The 20,070-nt window shown below is 41.2% G+C and overlaps 2 protein-coding genes across 3 annotated transcripts; both read right to left on the bottom strand.

Moving 5' to 3' along the window:
• Positions 1–29: 29 nt before the first annotated feature.
• On the bottom strand, positions 30–8,847 carry tpp1 (tripeptidyl peptidase I). The gene is made up of 13 exons (XM_071527766.1): positions 8,775–8,847; positions 8,262–8,336; positions 7,224–7,363; positions 6,162–6,312; positions 5,598–5,719; positions 5,269–5,453; positions 4,971–5,169; positions 4,621–4,809; positions 4,068–4,140; positions 3,380–3,500; positions 2,768–2,929; positions 2,196–2,321; positions 30–1,335 (listed from the first exon to the last, which is right to left on the bottom strand). The coding sequence occupies exons 1-13, from the start codon at positions 8,783–8,785 to the stop codon at positions 1,195–1,197; spliced, it is 1,695 nt and encodes a 564-aa protein (XP_071383867.1). The 5' UTR covers positions 8,786–8,847; the 3' UTR covers positions 30–1,194.
• A 1,142-nt stretch (positions 8,848–9,989) lies between these two features.
• On the bottom strand, positions 9,990–19,135 carry mis18bp1 (MIS18 binding protein 1). 2 transcript variants are annotated; one of them, XM_071527775.1, is made up of 16 exons: positions 18,003–19,135; positions 17,621–17,896; positions 16,390–16,685; positions 16,207–16,280; positions 15,827–15,948; positions 15,514–15,604; positions 15,214–15,332; positions 14,267–14,439; positions 14,058–14,127; positions 13,224–13,971; positions 12,913–13,085; positions 12,287–12,420; positions 11,865–12,010; positions 11,450–11,534; positions 11,235–11,289; positions 9,990–10,963 (listed from the first exon to the last, which is right to left on the bottom strand). In XM_071527775.1, the coding sequence occupies exons 1-16, from the start codon at positions 19,018–19,020 to the stop codon at positions 10,863–10,865; spliced, it is 3,681 nt and encodes a 1,226-aa protein (XP_071383876.1). In that variant the 5' UTR covers positions 19,021–19,135; the 3' UTR covers positions 9,990–10,862. The 2 variants fall into 2 exon arrangements, with proteins under 2 accessions (XP_071383876.1, XP_071383877.1); XM_071527776.1 differs by having other exon boundaries at positions 14,058–14,124.
• Positions 19,136–20,070: the final 935 nt, after the last annotated feature.

The following is a 20,070-nucleotide window of genomic DNA, read 5'->3' as shown; positions in this document are numbered from 1 at the left end:
CTAAGGATAATCCTGAAGAATCAATGACATTTCCAAGTAAAAATTCAGCTTTATTAAATGTTCACAATCAACACAGCACAGGCAATCTTTTATACACTAAATATATTTGTTTTGAAGAACACTATTTACAGGTTTAAAAAGTAAAAACAAGTGCAACGATGCTGGTGGGCAGAATTGCTGAACTTTTGCGCCACATATTGTAGTTCATTGGGTTTGTTTGCAGTTGCAGCAGAACCTGAATACAGTGTGTAATTACAGCGAGTACAAACCAATTTTAAGTGAAGTTTTACCAGACTTCCCCCCCCCCCCCATCTTAACCCAAATATTTTAGGTGGACATGTCCCTCCACATGGAACAGTATCCACATTATACACAAGACAAGAGTAACATCTTTAGAATTGACACATGCAAAATTTTTCATCGTTACTGTTTCATGGTTGAATAATCGTACCTGGCTCTTCCCTGCAGACTGGTTTAGTGTGGCCAAATATTATGGAATCAAAGAAAAGTTGATATTTTGGCAATCTCAATCTTTCTATTTACAAACCCAACCTGAGTAGAATCACATGCTAAATTTCCTTTAAAATCTGAAAAATGATTGCATCCAATACACAGATTTTGCACAGAATAATGCCCAATATGATATTGGCTTGTTATACAAGATTTATGCAAATGTGTGGATTGTGTACATCTAAGAGGCGATTGGTATGTATTTTTAGCAGTAATTTGTGTTCATTTATGAAAAAAAAAAAGAAAAAGAAAAAAAGGGTAATGCATTGCATCCCATTTATCCACACTTCCCACTGCTGTGTATTTACCGACATGAATCAAAAGGCTTAAGCGATGTGGCAAAAAAAAATCCACTAAGCCATTACAGACGTGAATTGGATGCAACTACCATATAATCACACCTATCCTTCAATGGATAGAAGTTATGATGCAGGGAAAAAACATTCCTGCACACTGGATTAATGCGATGTTCATCCTCAACTGGATTTAGGCATATATGCGAGTAAAACAAGGAAGCATAAATCTAGTGTGTAGGAATCTTTTTCCCCTTACTTCACTGTCTTGCCTTTGGCATGAGGCACCTGGTCAGGATTCTGGATGTGTGTACACCACCTCCCTGCAGGGCAGAAGCTAGCCTGGTGGTTTAAGTTTCAGGAGCGCTCCTGCTGTACGTCTGGGAGGTGTTCACTTCTCCAGCAGAGCAGCCAACAGAGCGGGGTAGTTTGGTGTTCCCCAGCCCGTAACAGGGTCCCATGACGGTGCAGCGCAGAAACCCTTCCCCTGAACCTGCTCATCCAGACAGCTCAGGTGGCAGCCTTCAGTCACCTGGGACAAGGAGGCACAGCATGTAGGAAACAGATCATGACTGTATGAAATGTGTAGCAGTTCTAGAGAGTTCCTTGTTCCTGCTTGTAACAAAATCTCTTCTAATTTTTTGCCAGACCGCTGAGCGCCACGGCCACCACAAAATCAAAAATTGTATAAAAATTGATATAAATCGATCTCCAATGCACCTAATATGCGCATCACATCATTTGGCGATGCACAGACGGTAAACCATTATTCCACCGGACACAATGCTGTCACTGTGGGTAATTAATGCTATTGAAATTGCACTGAGTCTTTATGTGTCGATTCAGAACACTCCAGTCCTCTTCCCATGCCACAGCAGCTGTTTTAGGGCACAGTTGCCCAAGAACCTGAAAATGTTGCCCTACATCTCATTGACTTTTAACCTTTTAACCTTCTGGAACCTACATGACAGACAATGTTCCCCACAGGCTGCATTTGTAGTCTGGCTAAACTAGACTTGTCTAGTTTAACTTGTTCCTTGCTGAAAGCCAAATCTCAGCATGTGTATCTAATGGTATGAGATCTTGTCAGAATAAACTTATGACTGCTCAATACTGCCACTTAGTTATTATAAATTGTTTGGTGTTTTTAATGCAAAATGTTTCACAATACTGCAAATGCATACATTTCTTTTTGTATAGGTTGTCTCCAGGCGGATTAAAACCTCTACTCTCAGCAGTGGTAACACCATTTGATTCGTAAGCAATGTCAAGAAAACAATAAAAGTGAGTTTTAAGAAGTAATTTAAAAGATGATACTGACAGAGCCAGCCTTGGGTGTTCAGGCTGGTCGCTCCAGTACAGAGTAAACAGTAGAATAACTAGTTGACTTACATCGAATAGGGCCTGTCCCTTGAGCTTGTAGAGGCGAGGGTTGAGGAAGCCCAGAGCAGGCAGGCCTTTCAGCAGCCGCTGATCGTTGATAAGAGCCAGCATGCCTCCGACCACGGGGGTCGACGCCTGGAGGAGCAGATCAGAAGACAAGAGGCGCGATGAAGCACAACAAAGTGAGCATTCAGATTATGTTAACACATATCACAGACTTCTTCCTCCTCTGGCAGAACCCTAATGACTGATCCGAGGTCTAGGGCTCCTAGACTTTGGAACGACCTGCCTGAGGAGCAGAGACTGGCCAAAATCAACATCATCTTTTAAATTACTTAAGACTCAGGTGTATAGACTTGCTTTGATGTAATGATCTTTTATTAATTGTCTGATTAATTGCCATTTAATGTCTTGTTTTTATGTATCATGTTCTGCTTATGTTGCTTTTTATCCTTGTTTTTTTTTTATCCTTGGTTTTTATTTGTAAGGCACTTTGTTATGACTGTGTCTGTTTATTCCTTGGTGTTGACTTGTTAAAACACTGTCAAATCTCAAGTATAATCAAGTACAATGTCATTTACCGAGGTCCCCGAGACCCAGGGGATGGGTGCTCTGTTGCTGACCACCCAGTAGTTATCAGATAGGGCGGCCATGTCTGGATAGGCTCTCCCACTGGTGTTGAAGTAAGTCTGCGGAGGCAGGCCTGCTGCTGCGGCCTTCAGATAGCTGTCCACTGCACTGGCCTATGGGAACACATGCATACACAGCATTAATTACATTGTCTGCATTTACTGTATATGCCATCTCCTGCAACAAGTCTGGAAAAAGTAATAACTACATCAAAATGCAGTCTCCATTCAAGAGATGGACTTTAACACTACTAATAGTACTATCCTCTTGGTATATCAGCTCTAATGTGGATTGGCATTAAGGGTTAGAGTGGGGAACAGGGTCAGCAATCTATTCTGCATACAGTGAGCCTATCAAAGTTTTCCAGATCTACTCAAATGTCCAAGATCCAATCAACTGTAAAAGGACAAATTCTGTTCTTAAGTCATCAAACCCTTAAGGTCATTTTGAATGCATGCTTAGGTTTGGGAACCTTGTGACAGATTATAATTCAGTGCCTCTACTCTGGGAAGCCTGACAAACGAGGGTCACAGAGTTGATAAGCAGGTCTAAGCAGAGGTTACCTGGTAGTCCGGCATCTTGAAGACGTTGCTGAAACCTCCACCACTGATGTAATCTGTGACTTCATAGGTCACCTTAAATGGGTTCTTGAATGAGGTTCCTCCTACTGTAGTCACATATGGGCTGGGAGGAAGGAGAGGGGCACAGGACATGAGCAGGATCACTACACTGTCTCCACTCAATACCAGACTGGATTAGACGATTTCTCTATGATGTATGCATATCACTCTATAGCTGGAGATTGTTCTTCACAACAATAAATATCACATATCAAATGACAATAGCTCTACAGCTACATTAAAAAACAAAAACAAAAAACAGGAAGACATGTATCTCAATACATAATATGTAGAACGCAATACTTTTCCAGACATTTTGAGACCAGGAAATTATTAAATTAATTTTTTATGTTTCCAGATGTTCTAAGACTTGCATAGGAACCCTGTATTAGAGAGGAGGTCTGGGTGGACTGATAGACCACACTCTGTGGTACTGATTGAATTGGATAAAAAACCTTTTGCAAAACACACCACAGGCTAAATTTTGTTCTTCCAAAATGAAGCCTCAGTATGACTTTGCAATTTTGAAATATAAGGCATCAGATAGAATTGCCTTGAGAAGTCCAGCCCACTCCAGTGCTATGACAGTGCAGAAACACATTTCCCCTCAGCAGTGGCGTTAATGTTTTACCTTGAGGCAGGGAAACTGGGCCTGAAAGAGTTTTCTCCTTTAGTCAAATGTCTGCAGCCAGCACCACTGTCACCTGAACACGAAACGAGATTAGAGAGAGGGAAAAATAACAAAAAACAAGTGATGTACCAGGTCATCAGCATACTCTATTGTCCACTGGCTGCATTTAAAGTATTAGCGTACGTCATGGAAAACGCTACATCACAAAAGGTAACTTGTCAACATGTTTGTCCTAGGCCACCCTGCCATTATGGGTGTATATTTAAAACATGGTGGTGGACTCATGTTTCGGGTGATATAACAATCTGACATTAAGAACACAGCAACTCCACAGTAACTTGGATTATGTTGCCAAAGAGACCAAGGCCGACTCTTATTACAACCATAGCATCAGCTCCAACTCCCATCTGCCATCCAAAATTACAGCTAAGAGTTTACCCTTTTGTTCAAGTATTGCCATTTCTGCCTGGTGCCATTCTAAATAGGAATTTGTTTTTAACGGACCTGGATAGATGAATCAAAGACTAAATAAGAAACAACAACCATTACTAACCAGAAGCAAAGAGCAAGGAGATGCCCCTGACGCCAGCCTTCATAAACTCAGTGCTGATGCGCATCATGTAGGCATCAGACAGGCTGTCCTCGTCGTCCCCGTAGCTGATAGTGTGGACCCAGGGAAGGTCAGACATGTTGCTGAGCAGAACCATCCACTGCAGGAAAGGCTCTTGGGACTCATGACGACCTGGAGGACAAGGGGGAGAGTTACTTGAATTTAAATATTGTACATCATACATAATCTTAAAGGAACTGTGTGTCTGTCTGTTTGTCGGAGGGGGGGTCAAAATGAGAAAAAAATTTCAGCTACGTCATTCCGTATAAGCATCATTTCACAAACCTACCGACCTGGGTTAGTGAAGACCCATGTGGAGATGTTTGCCCCTGTGCTCATGATGTACTCTACATCCAGACTGGCCTCCAGACCGGCTTTGCCTCCTCCCTGGGTGCCAACAACCCGGTCCACCTTTGACAGATGCTGGAAGCTCCTGCCGAACAGGCTCATGAACTCAGCCAGGTCTGCAGGGTGGTAGTACTGCTCCAAGAACTAACCAGGTAGAAGTTGATTAAGTTGATAAAATATTATGTCCAATAGCAACACCTGATTACATTTAAATGATAAATTGATATGGTGAGAGCTTCACACCTGAGCTACAGCCTGGCTGTTGTTCTGAGCTGATCCCACATCAGCTGCTGTCAGGTTGTAGCGGGTCCTCAATACGGCAGGCGTCACACCAAGGTGCAGCCACGCCATAGGCTGCTTATGCTTCCCATTGGCTGAGGCTTTGCTGAGGTCCTGTCCCTTGGGAGGGAAGCGGTGAACCCCTCCAACTGTGGGACAAGGAAAACCAATAACCCATCCAGTCCTTACCATCCAATCTTGGCACTTACCAATAATAACAGATCCTAACCTAATTATGTTGAGCAATCACAGATGATAGATGTACATTTGACAGCTGTAGAAATGGCACTCACCAAAGTCAAGGTGCTGGTGAACGTCATCATGAACAGAGTACGGAGACGATGACCTCACCAGAGAGCGGCCATCTCTGATGTAACGGTGGAACTTGCTGCCAGGAAGCAGCGTCTCTGCCACCCTTAAATACAGAAACCAAACAAACTCAAGCACAGCCTAAATGCCAACAAATAAATTACCAGATCATAGACATGCAAACATATGCATTTGTTTAAGAAAGCTCATATGCAAAAAGGATACAACTGATTAATTTTAATATACTCCAAGAGCGCAGTTGTTATACTATTTCCAGCAAGTAAAACAGTGTTATATATTTTTGTGATCCAGCACCATTGTTGTGGCTCTATGAATTTCAATGAGCATTCAGTCTCCAGCTCAAAGCCAATTTGATTTCAGCAGCCACAGAAAGAGGAACTGCCTCACAAGACAATGGTGTGACTTTACATGATTTGCACGATGGGGAACTTCAACAGAAAAGTAACTGTTTTGTGTCAAGTGCGAATAACAGTTATTGTTGAGTAAGCAGAATAACGTGGGTTAAGAAAGCATGTGGTCACTCTCACTCTGTGGTCATGGTGCACTGTAGGAAGTCCTGAGTGTGAACAGTCAGGCAGTCTGTAACCCCGTGACTCTGCAGCCAGTGACGAACCACCTTCTGGGTCAGCTCAGACGGACGCACGAGGGCAGAGACCTCCTCCAGGCTCAAGTACTTACCTGTTGAGGACAAAGGAGGCGTTTCTCAATACTAAACTATCAGGGACAGTGCAGGAAAGACACTTCTGTTTTGTTGTGTGGAAAAAGGTCAAAGTTGAGAGAAGGTGTTTGTGTCATCAGTCTGTAACCACTTTTAAACCGTCAAAATCAATGAGCAGTAAAGTTCATATTCCTTGTGATATGCTGTACTTTGGGGGACAGAATCGACCATAATTAGAAATTAATGATAAATAAATCTAATGACTGCAAAATAGATAAATATAAAAAAAATATATAAATGAGTAAGACAAGGTGTTTAGAAACATTATCTATATAGGTAATTTATTTCCCCGTTGATGCATTTCTGCGTTTGTCCCACATGTGGGTGGTGTTTAACACGTTTGGTTTCAGTGAACTCCTAGTTTGCATGCTCCACCCGACTGTCAGACACCAAGCACACTGGAACATCTAATTAGCATATTATGGGGCAATAAAAAAAACTTAAATAAAGCTTCTTGATAATACTTTGTTTACTCATTTATTTATTGAATTATGTTAATTGAGAGATTTCGCTGCATATTTTTTAATACATTTGTTTATTTTGTATTTATGTCTTCATTTATTTCCAATTATGGCCAATTTGTTAAAAGCAAAGAAAAAACATATTCTCTTATCCTAAAGCCAGAAGAAACTCTTAAACAAATCTTCAAATTCATACAGATGCGGGACATGAAGCTAGACCTTAGGTCTTACTGCTGACACAGACAGAAAACCTGAGGCCATTGATCTGTAAATAGCCCCGGCACTTCCTGATAGAAAGTTCAACAAGCTCACACTGCGACCCAAGATATCTGGCCATCATTCCTTAGCAACAATATGCAGATTTTTAGTTAAGCTTTGGGAGAACAAACAGTGACTAGACAGAGTCCTACCGTATTGTGCTGAGTCAGGGTCTGACACCAGTCTGAGCGTTTCCTCCAGCAGCTCGACATTCTGCTGCTTCAGGGCAAAGGTCAGCTCCAGCTGCTCCGAGGGCCTGACCCGGCCCACATCAGCCCAGTCCTGTGGCACCCTGAGGACCAAACACAACACACATTTAGTTAGGATGCTTATTCAAAGAGGCTGAACATAACCTGTGACTGTGAAACCATCCTCTGCCTGTATAGTTTCAGTTACTATAGCACAGAGGTGGGGACCCGAGTCACCGGCCTTGGACTCATCACAGTTTGAATTACTTGAGACTTGACTTGATGCATGAAGAGAATACTTGAGACTTGACATGGGTTCTGCTGACTTGGGACTTGACTTTGACTTGTACTTTAGAAACCTTTTCAAGTCAGCAAAGTCTTGACAAAAGATATATTGTGTTTGTGTAAATGACTTAGATTGAAAGTTATGAGATTTATTCCACCAGACGACTGAATTTAAATTCTGTTTTCTGAATTTGTATGGAATGATTAAATTTATTGAAGTTGAAACTGATCATGGAAATAAAACTTGAGTTGTTCTGACTTGACTTGGTACTGACTTGGCACTCGAGCAAAGACTTGGTCACACTTGTGCTGAAATATTAGCTCCTTCGTCATTGCATCATTTTGTTTTGTCACTGTTTAGATCCAGGTAGGCTCATTATTTGTAAAGTCCTTTGAGACCTGACTTGACTTGACTTCAAGATCACTCCAGTTGTATGTTCTGCATGAACATTATAGTTAGTGGCAACAATCAAAGGAGAACAAGATCAAAGGAGATGCAAATTGCTGGGCAGTTTTCCAGACACACTCCTTGTCTGGAAGTATATTTTAGTAGGGATCTCCCCTTTGATATGTAGACTGGGGCTGTCAAGACTGATCTGTGTCTATGAGGCTTGACCTTGATGTTGTTAGAAAAAGGTTTACATAAGGAGAGGCACAAATATGATGAATTAGATTATACAGAGACCGTGGAAAGGCTTTTTAAGGAGGTTTACTCACAAGACATCTTGATCATCTTCGAGGTATCCGCTCCAGACCAGCGTGCTGCATAATAGGGGGATGGTGAAGGTCAGCCTGGCAGGACAAGAAACAAAACATTACAGGGGTTCGTACAAACAAAATGAGCCGAAAAACATCCAGCGAGCACATGCCGGGACTTAAAAACAGGAACCGTTTAATCTATCGGTCATAACAAACGGAAGTCTTAATGTTATCTAAGTAGGTCAAATCAAATTCACTCCTCAGCACGCAGATACGCGCATAAAAGCGAGCTATATACTAAGTCTACACTTGTAAACGAAAGACACATGGCTATTTATGTGAGCGCTTCTAGTTAACCAGCTAGCAGTCAGATATCTAGGTCATAACAGCAAGACAGAAAGCACGAGTTGCGCTACATAGCAGCCACAAATACTAGTAATGTTAAAATGCCTGTCTAACTCTATCTGCTTCCCTAACCAAATCTGCGAGAAAAACAACTTTTATCTTATTAAAAAGGGAAAAAACACTCACAGAGTCTTCATCGTGTTCCCATGAATTTCATTTGCTGAAACTCAGCTGTTTTGTCCTGTGAGCAGGCGGTTATAGAGGCAGGAGTCACGTGATCGCTTGTCACGTGATCAACAGCCCGGTGACTTATCCATGCTTTTCTCGTACAAAACGTACTTCCTACTAAGGAGGTTCTCCTACTGCCATGAAGATCACTTGATAGTGAATCAGAAATGAAGTCTCTCAACGGCTTTGTAACCACACAGATTCAATCTTTGCCGTTAGGAGAGAGTGGAGAATGGCCATTTATTTTTATGCTTGATAAACTTTTTTTTTTCAATGTACTTAAATGTCAGTAGCATCCTAATGCATTTACTTAGAGGTCTAAAATGAAGGCTATTTTGAGGCAATGTAATCCCCATTCCAATCAATGGCAATCACGTTTTCCAGTTTCTGCTTGCAAGATTTTATAAAAACACTTAAGTGTCAGAATTACCTTTAAGTGATTCATAATTAATAGCTAAAACACACTTGGATGTCACTTGTGACCACAGATGGGAAAATATAGGGGAAACATAATTAAGACAGCTAGCTAGGCAAGCAATGCTACCAGTCTTTAAGCTGTCTGTAATAATTCTTCATATTTTGCAAATGGTATTCAATAGTGACAGCCAAGTCCGTTTATGTCAGCATTTTAAAGATAAGCTGGCAAGAGAAAGACAAAATTAGGGTTCTGTTGAATAGATACAGATCACATCTTTACTTAGAATCATTTTCCTCTTCCTGGATGCAGCAAGGCCTGTGTTCATTTGAGGTTATTGAAAGGCATTTTGGATAATGTAGAAAATCATTAACTGAAGTCAAAGTAGACAAGGCAGGTTGAGGGAAAGTGGGCACAGCAAAAAAGTTAATTACAAAGCCTAATCACAAATTAACTCCTGGAATGCACTGATTATCAAAAGTTAATGACAGCTGACTATACTGACACTCACAGGTTATCAAGGGTGTAATTTTCCTTAAACAGGCTCAATACACAATACTAAGCAAACCTTACCAGGTTCATGTCTTGGTTTCCTATTCATATGCTATTGTTTTATTTCTCACTGTAAATAAATTGGCCTAATAGACACAAATGAACCACATCTATTAATAATAAAAAACTTTTATTAAAACTGATAATTACAAATGATTTGTGAAGCTAGGACTTGTAAAAAAAGAAATTGTATTTACAGGGGCATAAACATCAATAAGACCATATTATTGATATATGTTAAACATTGTAAAATTATTTCAGGTTGTTATTCCCTGTAACAGGCCAATGCAAATATTACATCTTGTGGGATTCAATGTTTAAAAGGTTAAAAAAAATTAGCATGTGTAGGCTATTAGTCCAGATATTCAACTTCCTGAGTTCAGAATAAATAATAAACCAGCATTGTCCCGCTCTCTACAGGTGAAAAAGCAGGGCGTGAAATGCTAGTTTTTGACTACTGTTCACTTTTGACATTAGTGACTGAAACTGGAGTTAGTAACTGAAATGGGAAAATATCAGAACATTGTCTTGTGTTTTCAGATATGATGAATGGATCATTTGTTTTCTCTTTCAAACCCCGTTCCCCGAAAAGACATACGTTTATTCAATTTCCTTTCCACTTTATTTGGAGTACTTTCACTTGATTTCAGACAGGCCCAGATGTATTTTGAAACCCTTTCGCAGCAAATGAGAATGAAAATGGAGGTGAATAGTTTTGAAGGACACAATATCAAAGCCGTCTCCATTTAGATTCCCCATGTAAGGGAAATCAGAGCTCAGTGACGACATGTGGCACTGGGGAAAAAGAGGAAATACAAGTGGGAGTTTGGATAAACAGAGGGAGCTGGAGACAGCGCTGGCCAAATAGCAGAAAATCATTACACATTAAAAAAACAAGAGGAATGATGAAATATAATGGCAGTCAAAACAGATTTTCAACACAGTATTTTCTGTAACTTACTGGGATCACTGTCCCTTTTTTGGACAATAATACATTTTCAGATCTTTCCTCATTTTACATTGATTTTAATTTACGATTTAAGCAATTTTATGAGAAGCTGCAACAACTCTGCCTCCAATCAGTCATTGTCCGAGAAATAAAAATCCTCTTCTTCTCCACTTTCAGCCAATCCTCCATCCTTGTCTGGGAACATCTCCCATACAACAAAGGTATCATTTTCTAGTGAAAGGGAAAAGGGAATTGATTGTGTTAACTCATTTTACAAAGCAAGTGCAACATGTGCAGAATTCAAAACCTCTTCAGTCATTTAATTTATGAAAACCAGTGTCAGATTGTAGAAATGCCTGTGGACAGGACCACACACATATACATAATATATATATATATATATATTATATATATTATATATATGGCAAATGGCTTGAATTTCCAAAACACTGCCACTGTATAGCCTTAAATTAATGAGCAGTGTCTTCTTCAGGAAACCTACCTGTGTTACCACATCTTCTCATTGCTCGTTTCACTGATGGTGTGGGTGTGTAGTTCTGAAAGAGAAGAACCAAAATATATATAACAAATATGAAAATTGTTTTGTATTGGTCAATAATCTGTATGCTTTTTGTTTTTTACTGTGCATGCATGTACTTTCTGTTACATTATTATCATTTACAAGAACCTCCGAAATCAACCCTCGTGAGCGAGTACCTTTGCAGGACCATGTTTGTAGACATTGAACTGATTTTTTTTCATCCTCTTCTGGAGTTGATAGATGTACTTGTCGTCGTTGCTCCTTAAAATGAAGAACAGAGAAAGGTTCAGTTACCATACTGCAATCAAGCTCACTCCAGAAGCATTAAATGGCACCTAGCAAACACCAGGAGGGCGACCAAAATACATTCTCCTGCCCAGAGAAGGTCTGTTTTCACCAGTAACAAGATGGCCTCTAAAGGAAGAACCAAATGTCTGATGGGAAAGCCCCTCTTAACGTTGGGTTTTGGGTTATAAGGTAATTCCCTTTTTTCACAAAAGTAACGAAACTGAATAATGCTCCTCCTGAAGACATGATGTAATTATTTTGAAAAGTGAGATAAGCTAGCATGCAGAAGTCAACTTTGTTCACCTGTTGGGAGAGCCCATCATGCCAGGAGTGATATGAAGACACTGAGGGGTCTTCACTGCGGGGAAGCCTGCCGACATGGGGGTCATAGGGTCCTGGTCCGAAAACATGAACCCATGGTCCTTACCACTGGGAGTCATGGAGGGGAGCTACACAGCGAGACAGAAACAAGGGGAAAAGTTGTCATTCATGCTATATTGTATCATAATCACTAGATGGACCATCTTTTTTTGCGCGAGAAGGAAGATAAAGGACGGTCATATCAAAGAGTCGGCAACTTTACATCAATGTCACATTGCACTTCTTCTCTAACCTTTATTTATGCAAGTCAACTGAGCATGAACCTGTGTACAGGAAATGAGATGACAGTGTATAGATTTAGATTATGTTTGCGAAAAAGAGCAGAAACAGAAAGAGAGAGACACCTGGAATCGTTTGCTCTGCATGGATGCGCTGCTGAAGACGTCGTCATGGTCTTCTTTGGGCATGGCGTCCAGAAACTGACGGACCTGCTGCTTTCTTTTCAAGGTTCCCACTCGGGCGGATATCGTGGGAGGATCTGGAAGTAAGCATACACACCTAGCATGTCAAAATCTCAGCAATTCAATGCGCAACTTTCAAAAAGTATTTTTTTGATAATTTTGTAGCTTTGAGAAAAAAAAGATACAAGGTAAAAAAACAAAAAATGTCAAGACTTCTCCGTAAAGGGAAAGGCCTCACACCATGTTGGAAAAATATGACATGAGAAAAGCAAATTTTGGTAGTACTTTACATTACAGTACACAAATTGCAAGGTAATTACTGTGTGTAATTACATAGAAATGATCAGGAAGTAACACATTTTTGTTAATATCGAGAAACAATTTGTAATTATGTGCAATTTCTGACTTAAATGCAGACATTTTTGGGACAGACACTTATACTAGCTGCTGGTTGCAGCTAAAAATTACAGACAATTATAGGAATTAGGCCAACCATTGCCTATAAGGTTTAGCAATTCACAATCATCTAATACAATTTACATCCCAACACAAATAATAAATGTAAGTACCTGGATCTTTTGTCGTTTCCTCCTTATTGGATTTCTTGGCTCTGTTGCTGGGGACCTGGAAGGTCCCCTGGGATGTGTGCTGTTTCTGGCACTCTTCTGCAGAGCGTGTGCCAACCATCATGGCCACATTTACCCAGTAACTGCCCATGTGCTTGGGGAAGGAGCTCACAGCCCTGGAAATCACAGAAGAGCACACAAGCATGCTCAAGCACACGCATACACAGTATTGAAATAAATAGTTAAGATACAGAATACATTCCTCTAATTCTGTAAAAAGCAACTTTCTCATCCTGTGGGAGTATGAAACTTACTCTTGCAGCTTCACAAGCTCTGCCTCAGTCCACCTGTCTTCATCTTTCTCTTGTTGAATCACTTTGTTACTGCTCACACTTTTGTGTCCCTTGCTTCTTTTCTTGCTGGACTGGATCAGCTTAGGCACAGGCTTTGGAGGTGGCGATGTTTCGCTGCATTTGTTTTGTTTGTGCACTTTAGATTTCTGTGCAGCGTCACTCTTTGCTGATACAGCGGTTCTCTTCCTCAACACCCTCCCACTGTCTTCTGAGGAACTCGATGTCCGACACGGCGGAGACAAGTGACTTGGCGGTGATTCGTCAAGAACCTTCTGGTCCCTCCTCCTGTGCGCCCCTTTTCCCTTCTTCTTTCTCTCAACAGAGAACTCGTCCTCTGACTGCGATGCTGTATCATTACCTGTAGGTGGCTCTGTGGGCGCTGGAACGGTCAGTTTGCTCACCAAGGCTCTCACTGAAGAAGCGTCATGCAAGCGATTCTGTTTTTTTGACCTCAGTGGTGAGTACTGGTTGGGCTGAAGTCCAGACTGAGGGACACCATCTGTATATAAGGTTGTTTCTCTAGCTGGACACCTTGGGCCGGACCTTGTGTTTCTGTTGGATTCTTCAGAGCTGCTAAGTTCAGTTTGATTGGAGGACTTCTTGTCAGGGTTGGCCTTGTCTCTGTTACGTTTGCGGTGTGAGGTCTTGACCTTCCTCAGTGGGACAGATGACTCATTGCTGTTGCTGGGCAACTCACCCTGCCTGTGGCCTGGAAATACAGAGGGCACTTTGTCAGCATGCACCCAACAACTTATCACACAGTACAAGAACTACAGTATTTCTGTGCATCTTTACCTTCGCTGTGGGGCAGGAACACCCTGGCAGGTTGCTGAGACAGTCTTGTGGAGGCCGGTGTAGTGACCTGCTGGGAGAGGTAGAAATAACCCATTGTCACATTGTTCAAAATTGTCAAGTGCTTGTATATCGTCAAACCAGTTAGAAGACACACAGAGTACATTCTGGATTATTGTGTATCCCATATGAACATGTCATTGGATGCTTACAGGCTTGCAGGTGGTGGTATCGTAAGTCTCGTGAATGGTGACATTCATGTCTGCGTCCAGGGTGACCCTCCCTCCTTTCCAATACTCCAGAGGCGGCTTAATGACCCGACCACTTCGGGACACTCTTGTGCCACCGAGCACAGAACAGGAGAGGGTAGGAAGACAGGAAGCGGCTGGAGATGAGGAGAGAAGGGTATAATTGAACGAAAAAAAAAAGGACTTATTTACTTATATAGTACTAATTATTCCAACAGCGTTGGCTTCCAATACATAATTTAGCCACTGCACGACCAGCGATGGAAGTGTCAACGCACATGTTCTTCTTCAGTAGTAATTCCTTTGTGGTCTGTGTGTCCCTAAAAACTCTCTCCTAAAGACATGATTTACCAAGTCTTCCAATAAGAGCGGTGCAGCCATGGCTGAATGACAGTTTGCTTATTGTAGCAAACTATTTATATGATATCTTATCCTGTCTTCAATATAAAACCCCTAGGAGTTAATAATATCTTGCATTCCTAATGCCTCAATTTACAAGTTTCTGCACACTACCAATAATTGGCCTCTTAATATAAAGTTATGAAGATTTAAATAAAGTTATTAAGATTTAGACGATAAGACGGTCATTTTGAAGATAAAATAATAATAGTAATAATTTCAGTAATAAAACAAAAACAAAAACAAAAACAAAAAAAACAGTAGTGGGCGCTATTAATCCATAAACTCAATGAATGAGAGAGGTAGGAGGAAGAAGGCATATACAGTCTACCATCCACTGTATGTCTTGCTCTGTCCCTTTGCATGGTTTGAGGTCCTGTTGTCCTTGCACTATGTGTGTCAGTATGAACTGAAACTCCTATTTTCCCAATATGCCTCTGCACCACAAAACCCTGTACAATTATTGTACTAGGCTATTGAAGTGATTCCAGTTCAGTTTGTCCTGTACTTACACGTCTTTAAAGGCTTTTGCCGATGGCGTTTCACAGAGAGGGTGGTGGCAGGTTTCTCAGACACTGGCCAGGCCTTTGTGCTTCTCCCTTCACTGTTCCTCCCAGCTTCCATGCTGGAGCTACAACATCAAAGCAGCAATGATTTAGTGCTTCAGAAAACTTCATTTACTTATTGGTGACAAGCAACACACAAAGTATTTGTAGATATGGTTTTCAATTTACCACTCAATAGCTATTCCATCTCAGACATAAACTTGGCAGTCACTTTAGATAGCCATGGACTGAAATTAATAATCTTACTCTCTTGACTCGGACAGAAACTTCTCGTAATACATCTTCCACTTTGGAGGGAAACCATAAACAAACTTCCTCAAAAGCCACCTTGGCAACTCTGCAAAAGAACAAAGACAAAACACAGCAAGGAAGAATATTAGTCCACATCATATTTAGCATCTGGGTAAGCTTGTCTTGCAGTCTTGAATGTGCGGAATGTCCTCAGTGTGCTTTATTCTCTAATGTACTTTTTTGGCCTTTTTTCCAATGAGGCGTGCAATGCAGTGTATTCTCAATGCAAAATATCTAACAAAATCTGAACTGTGCTTAACTGGCTTACCAGAGACAACTTCCACGTCCATCTTGCCAACCAACATGTAAACCCTGCCAGAGACCGTCTTCAGCTCACAATTAGAAACCCTCTCCACAATGATGTTACTGTGCCATGGCATATTGTCTTCCCTAGGTGGAAAAGACAAGTAAAAATAGCAGTGTTCAAATGAATCAAAACAAACATAAAGACATAAAAAGAATCTTGCATTAGACTTTTGAGCATGTCTATATCAGAGAACAGCAGCTAAGTGTAAGCAGTTTGAAAACTAGCTCTAGCTTTCCTATGAAAAATAAACTTCTAATTCTTCAAATTTCTTGTATTCCCTGTGGAAACCTCTCAGACCTTTACAAAAGGGTAAATCCTAAGGTCATGGTATAGTTTCTTACCTGCGGATTCCATCAACATACAGGCCATTAGAATTAAATCTCAGCAACCACTTTTTGAGATAAATCACATTCACCTGCCAGACAGAAAAATAAACACAAACTCAATAAGGAACACTGAACAAAATCACAAAAGCCCTAAATCATATTCAAGAGGTATTCATTCTCAACTGAGGCTCTACTCACATTGGGGAACTGTTTTTGCTTGAACACAGCCTCACGTTTCTTTGGGATGGAGATCCGTGGCGAATTAAAGACAAGCGGGTCCTCTACCAGAGCAGGTTGTGATTTCACAGCAGGGAGCAGGAAGACACCACTGGGATCAACATCTGATTGGCTGTCAGCTGCCTCCGATCTGGATCTGCTGACAGGTAATGCACTTCCCGGAACACTAAAAAAAGCATCCATACAAGTGTTGTCCTCCATCTCACCCTTATCCATAGTTGTGGAGGTTGGGCTGTCTTGGCACTGATAGCTATGACCTATGGGAAAAAAAAAAAACACAAGGGTGATGTGACTTGAGAAACAAGACAGAGGATCCCCAGTGCAACATGGGAAAACCAAAATATGAACTAGGCCCAAATATATAAAATAGCTCAATAGAAACTTTGTTATGCTGCACATTGCTTTGCTGGATTCTAATCGTAAACCACCACCATTATTTTATTATTATACAATGCAGATGTACCAAACTTTGTCACCTCCACTCCATTACACACTCACCCCCATTCCTGAGTGTCCTTGTGCTACTACTGACTTTGTCAGCCTGTTGCTGCTGTATCTTCCTCTCACTCTCCTTCATGTGAGCAAACATTTTGGCAGGGGACATCAGAGGAAGTTTAGCCAGAGCGACATAACACCCTGTTCAAACAGCAAGACCACATACACCAGTGAGGTACAGAGTAGGGCTGAACGATATTGACAAAAAATCTAATTGTGATTACTTGACAGAATATAGCAATTGTGATTCATATCACAAGCTTTCCTTGTCATAAAATTTTTAGAACTTTAAAATTGTTTAAAGAAAATTTTGGTTCTTGATGATTTTGGTTAAAAAAAGAATAGATGTCAGTGTGCAGGATTTACTGACTTTGAGTCTGATGAAAGGTTTTCACCAATACTGTATTTGATTCATGAAACAAAGATTGCCTGCAGCTCTAAAAAAAATCTTGTTTAGAAATCCATTGTGAACACCCATTTCCTCTGATTTGGAAATTGCAGAAGTTCATATTACAATTGTGTTTTGGTATTTTTTCGATTAATTGTTCAGCCCTTGTACAGAGTGAAGTGAGCGAGCAAGTGAGTGAAAGAATAGGGGTGGGTGGAGGTGTGGGTGGGTGAGTAGGAAGCGAGAAGTTAAATTGTTTCACTAACAACAAATCAGCAACAAACACTTGCTGAATGAAGGAAGTCTCACGTTTCTTTGAGACGGAGGTCCACGGTGAGTCATGGAGGAGTGGCTCTTGTGCCAGGACAGGACGCCGCTTCACAGCGGGTGGCGGCATGCCATCGTTGGGATCAGTCTCTGATCGGTTGTCAGTGGCACCCGGCCCATACGGGTTCATCTCTGATTGGTTAGCAGGGAACACACTTCCTGGAACTCGACCAAAAACCGCCACGCTGGTGTCGTTGTGAGTCTCATCCTCATCGAAGGCAGTGGAGGTTGGCCTTTCTTGTGGCGGACAGATGTGGCCTATGAAACATGAGACATAATCAACAGGAAGACATGATATAATAATGGACTTATGACTCCTCACATTTCAAAATGCTGCACTCAAACTGCTTCGCTACATTCTCACCTCCATTGTTGAACTCCCTTGTCCTGCTGCTGACTTGAACAAACTCTTGCTGCTCCCACTTTCTCTTCCTCTCCCTCTCCTTCATGTGAGCAAACATCTTGGCCGGGGACATCAGAGGACGTCTGTCGAGAGAAACACACGCCTCCCCAAATGCATTCCTTGCAAAGTCATCTTCTGTGGACACCTTTACTGGAGTTCTGTTGGTCATCTTGAAGACATCCACGTTGCTAATAAGAGGTGATGGTCTCTGGATTTGCTTTGTATTGACAACAGTGAGGGGATGAGACCCCGCTGTTGGCTCCAGGACGGGTCTCTTTGTCGGTGTGTATCCATTTCTTGGCTTAAAAGAATTTCCTATGTCCTTCATAGGAGATATTTCCTGTAGAGGTTTGCTGCTTAAGTCAGAGAACCTGTAGCTCAGGCTTTTCCTTGGAGATGGTGTGGGTGAGAGGGTCAAGGCCTCAGCTTCATCGTGATCAAAATGAAGCCTTTGATTCTCCTTGGTCTTGTCAGCTGTCCAAGTGTTCTCTTTTCCCTTACTGGGTGACTTAAATTCAGCACCATGTTGCTCCCTAACTCTAAAGAGCATGTCCTTCTCTGTGTGGATCCCCTCCTTCACACACGTCGCCCCTCTCTGAACTTTGGATTTCATCTTAGCAAACACCTTGGCAGGAGATTCAAGCTGTGCCTTGGTGTGTTGCAGTCGGTGGTGAAGTGATCCCATGCCTTTCAAGAAGGGAAAAGAGACTGGATCGCCACAAACCACAGACCCATCATCCATCACGGTGGACTCCGCACCAGTGGGGACAGTTAGTGCATCTTGAGTTGTTGTTGAATTTAATCCTCTGTTCTCATGTTGGCTATAAATCCTGTGGTCCCGGCTTGCCTTCAGCTGCCATAGTAGGTCTTTCCCTAATGTGACTGTCTTGTACGGGCTCATTTTTAAAGGTACAGCGTCTCTGTATGCTGCTCTTTCGTTGCTTTGGGCAAATTCATTATATTTCGATGGCGTGAACATCGCTCCCTTAACTTACTTTTAGTTAATGTACACGAGGCTAGCAACAAAAATAAGATCTAACGTTAACGTTACTGTTATGGTTTAGCGTTCATTACCGGTCCTCGTCTGGTCCATTTTTCGCGCTAGCTAACTTAAAAGTGACAACGATGTAGCCATCAAATGTATTTTTCTGTAACAGTTTACAGTTAGCATTGTACGGAAGCAGGCTACGTTACAGCTTAGTTAACGTTAACTAGCTAGCGGTACGTTACGTTAGTGGGCTAAGGTTACCGTCAATAAGCTACATAATAAACTCATTCATCTCCAGTTCCCTGATACCAACATAAGTGATAAAACTGATATTGCCAATACAGCGTGAGATATTTTTTATAATGGTCTTAATCGCTGAATCGCTGGCTAATGCTATCCCATTGAGCTGACTACCGACTGCTAGCTTGTCTCTTGCTTGTTGCCTGCAAATTTCAAATTTCTCATCACTGCCGCCTTTGGCCGAAATCGTTTTACGTCATTTCCCAAAATAAAATACATCACGTCCGGTTTGCTTGACAGGCAGGCATTCAAGACAGACATACTGTATTTTGTACATAATAATAATATATTTGATTAAGCAACATATACAACAATATGCCGTCTGACCTCCCTACTATTAGCTACCTTAGCTGGTTACCAGCTAGCTAAATATCTTGAAGCTTGCTCTGACGCCCAAATTTAGGTTATTTTCACAACTTATGTATGGAAGTTTTTTTTATGGAAGTTTTTTGGCCTCTTTATTCAAATGGCAATGTATTTTGCAATTGGCAATTCAAAGTGCAATTTGGTCATGCAATTTGAAAATGCATTTTGCAATTGGCAATTCAATATGCAAAGTGGCAATGCAATCCTCAATTCACTTTGAATTATTTTGATTAAAAATTAGATTGAAAGTTCAATCAATTGCATTCCATACTTATGTTTCTTCTTTTCTGCATTTAATCATTAGAAAAACTGCATTGGCTACTAGCTATCCCGTTAGCTGATGTAGCTGCTTGTCTGCTTGGTCTCAGTGAAAAT

The sequence above is a fragment of the Centroberyx affinis genome, unplaced genomic scaffold, assembly GCF_046629955.1.
Source record: "Centroberyx affinis isolate AG114_WGS23_722 - 3 ecotype Tasmania unplaced genomic scaffold, CSIRO-AGI_Caff_v1 ptg001575l_1, whole genome shotgun sequence".
In the NCBI taxonomy this organism is placed as follows: domain Eukaryota; kingdom Metazoa; phylum Chordata; class Actinopteri; order Beryciformes; family Berycidae; genus Centroberyx; species Centroberyx affinis.
Note: the sequence above shows the minus strand (reverse complement) of the source record. Positions and strands in the feature narration are given on the sequence as shown.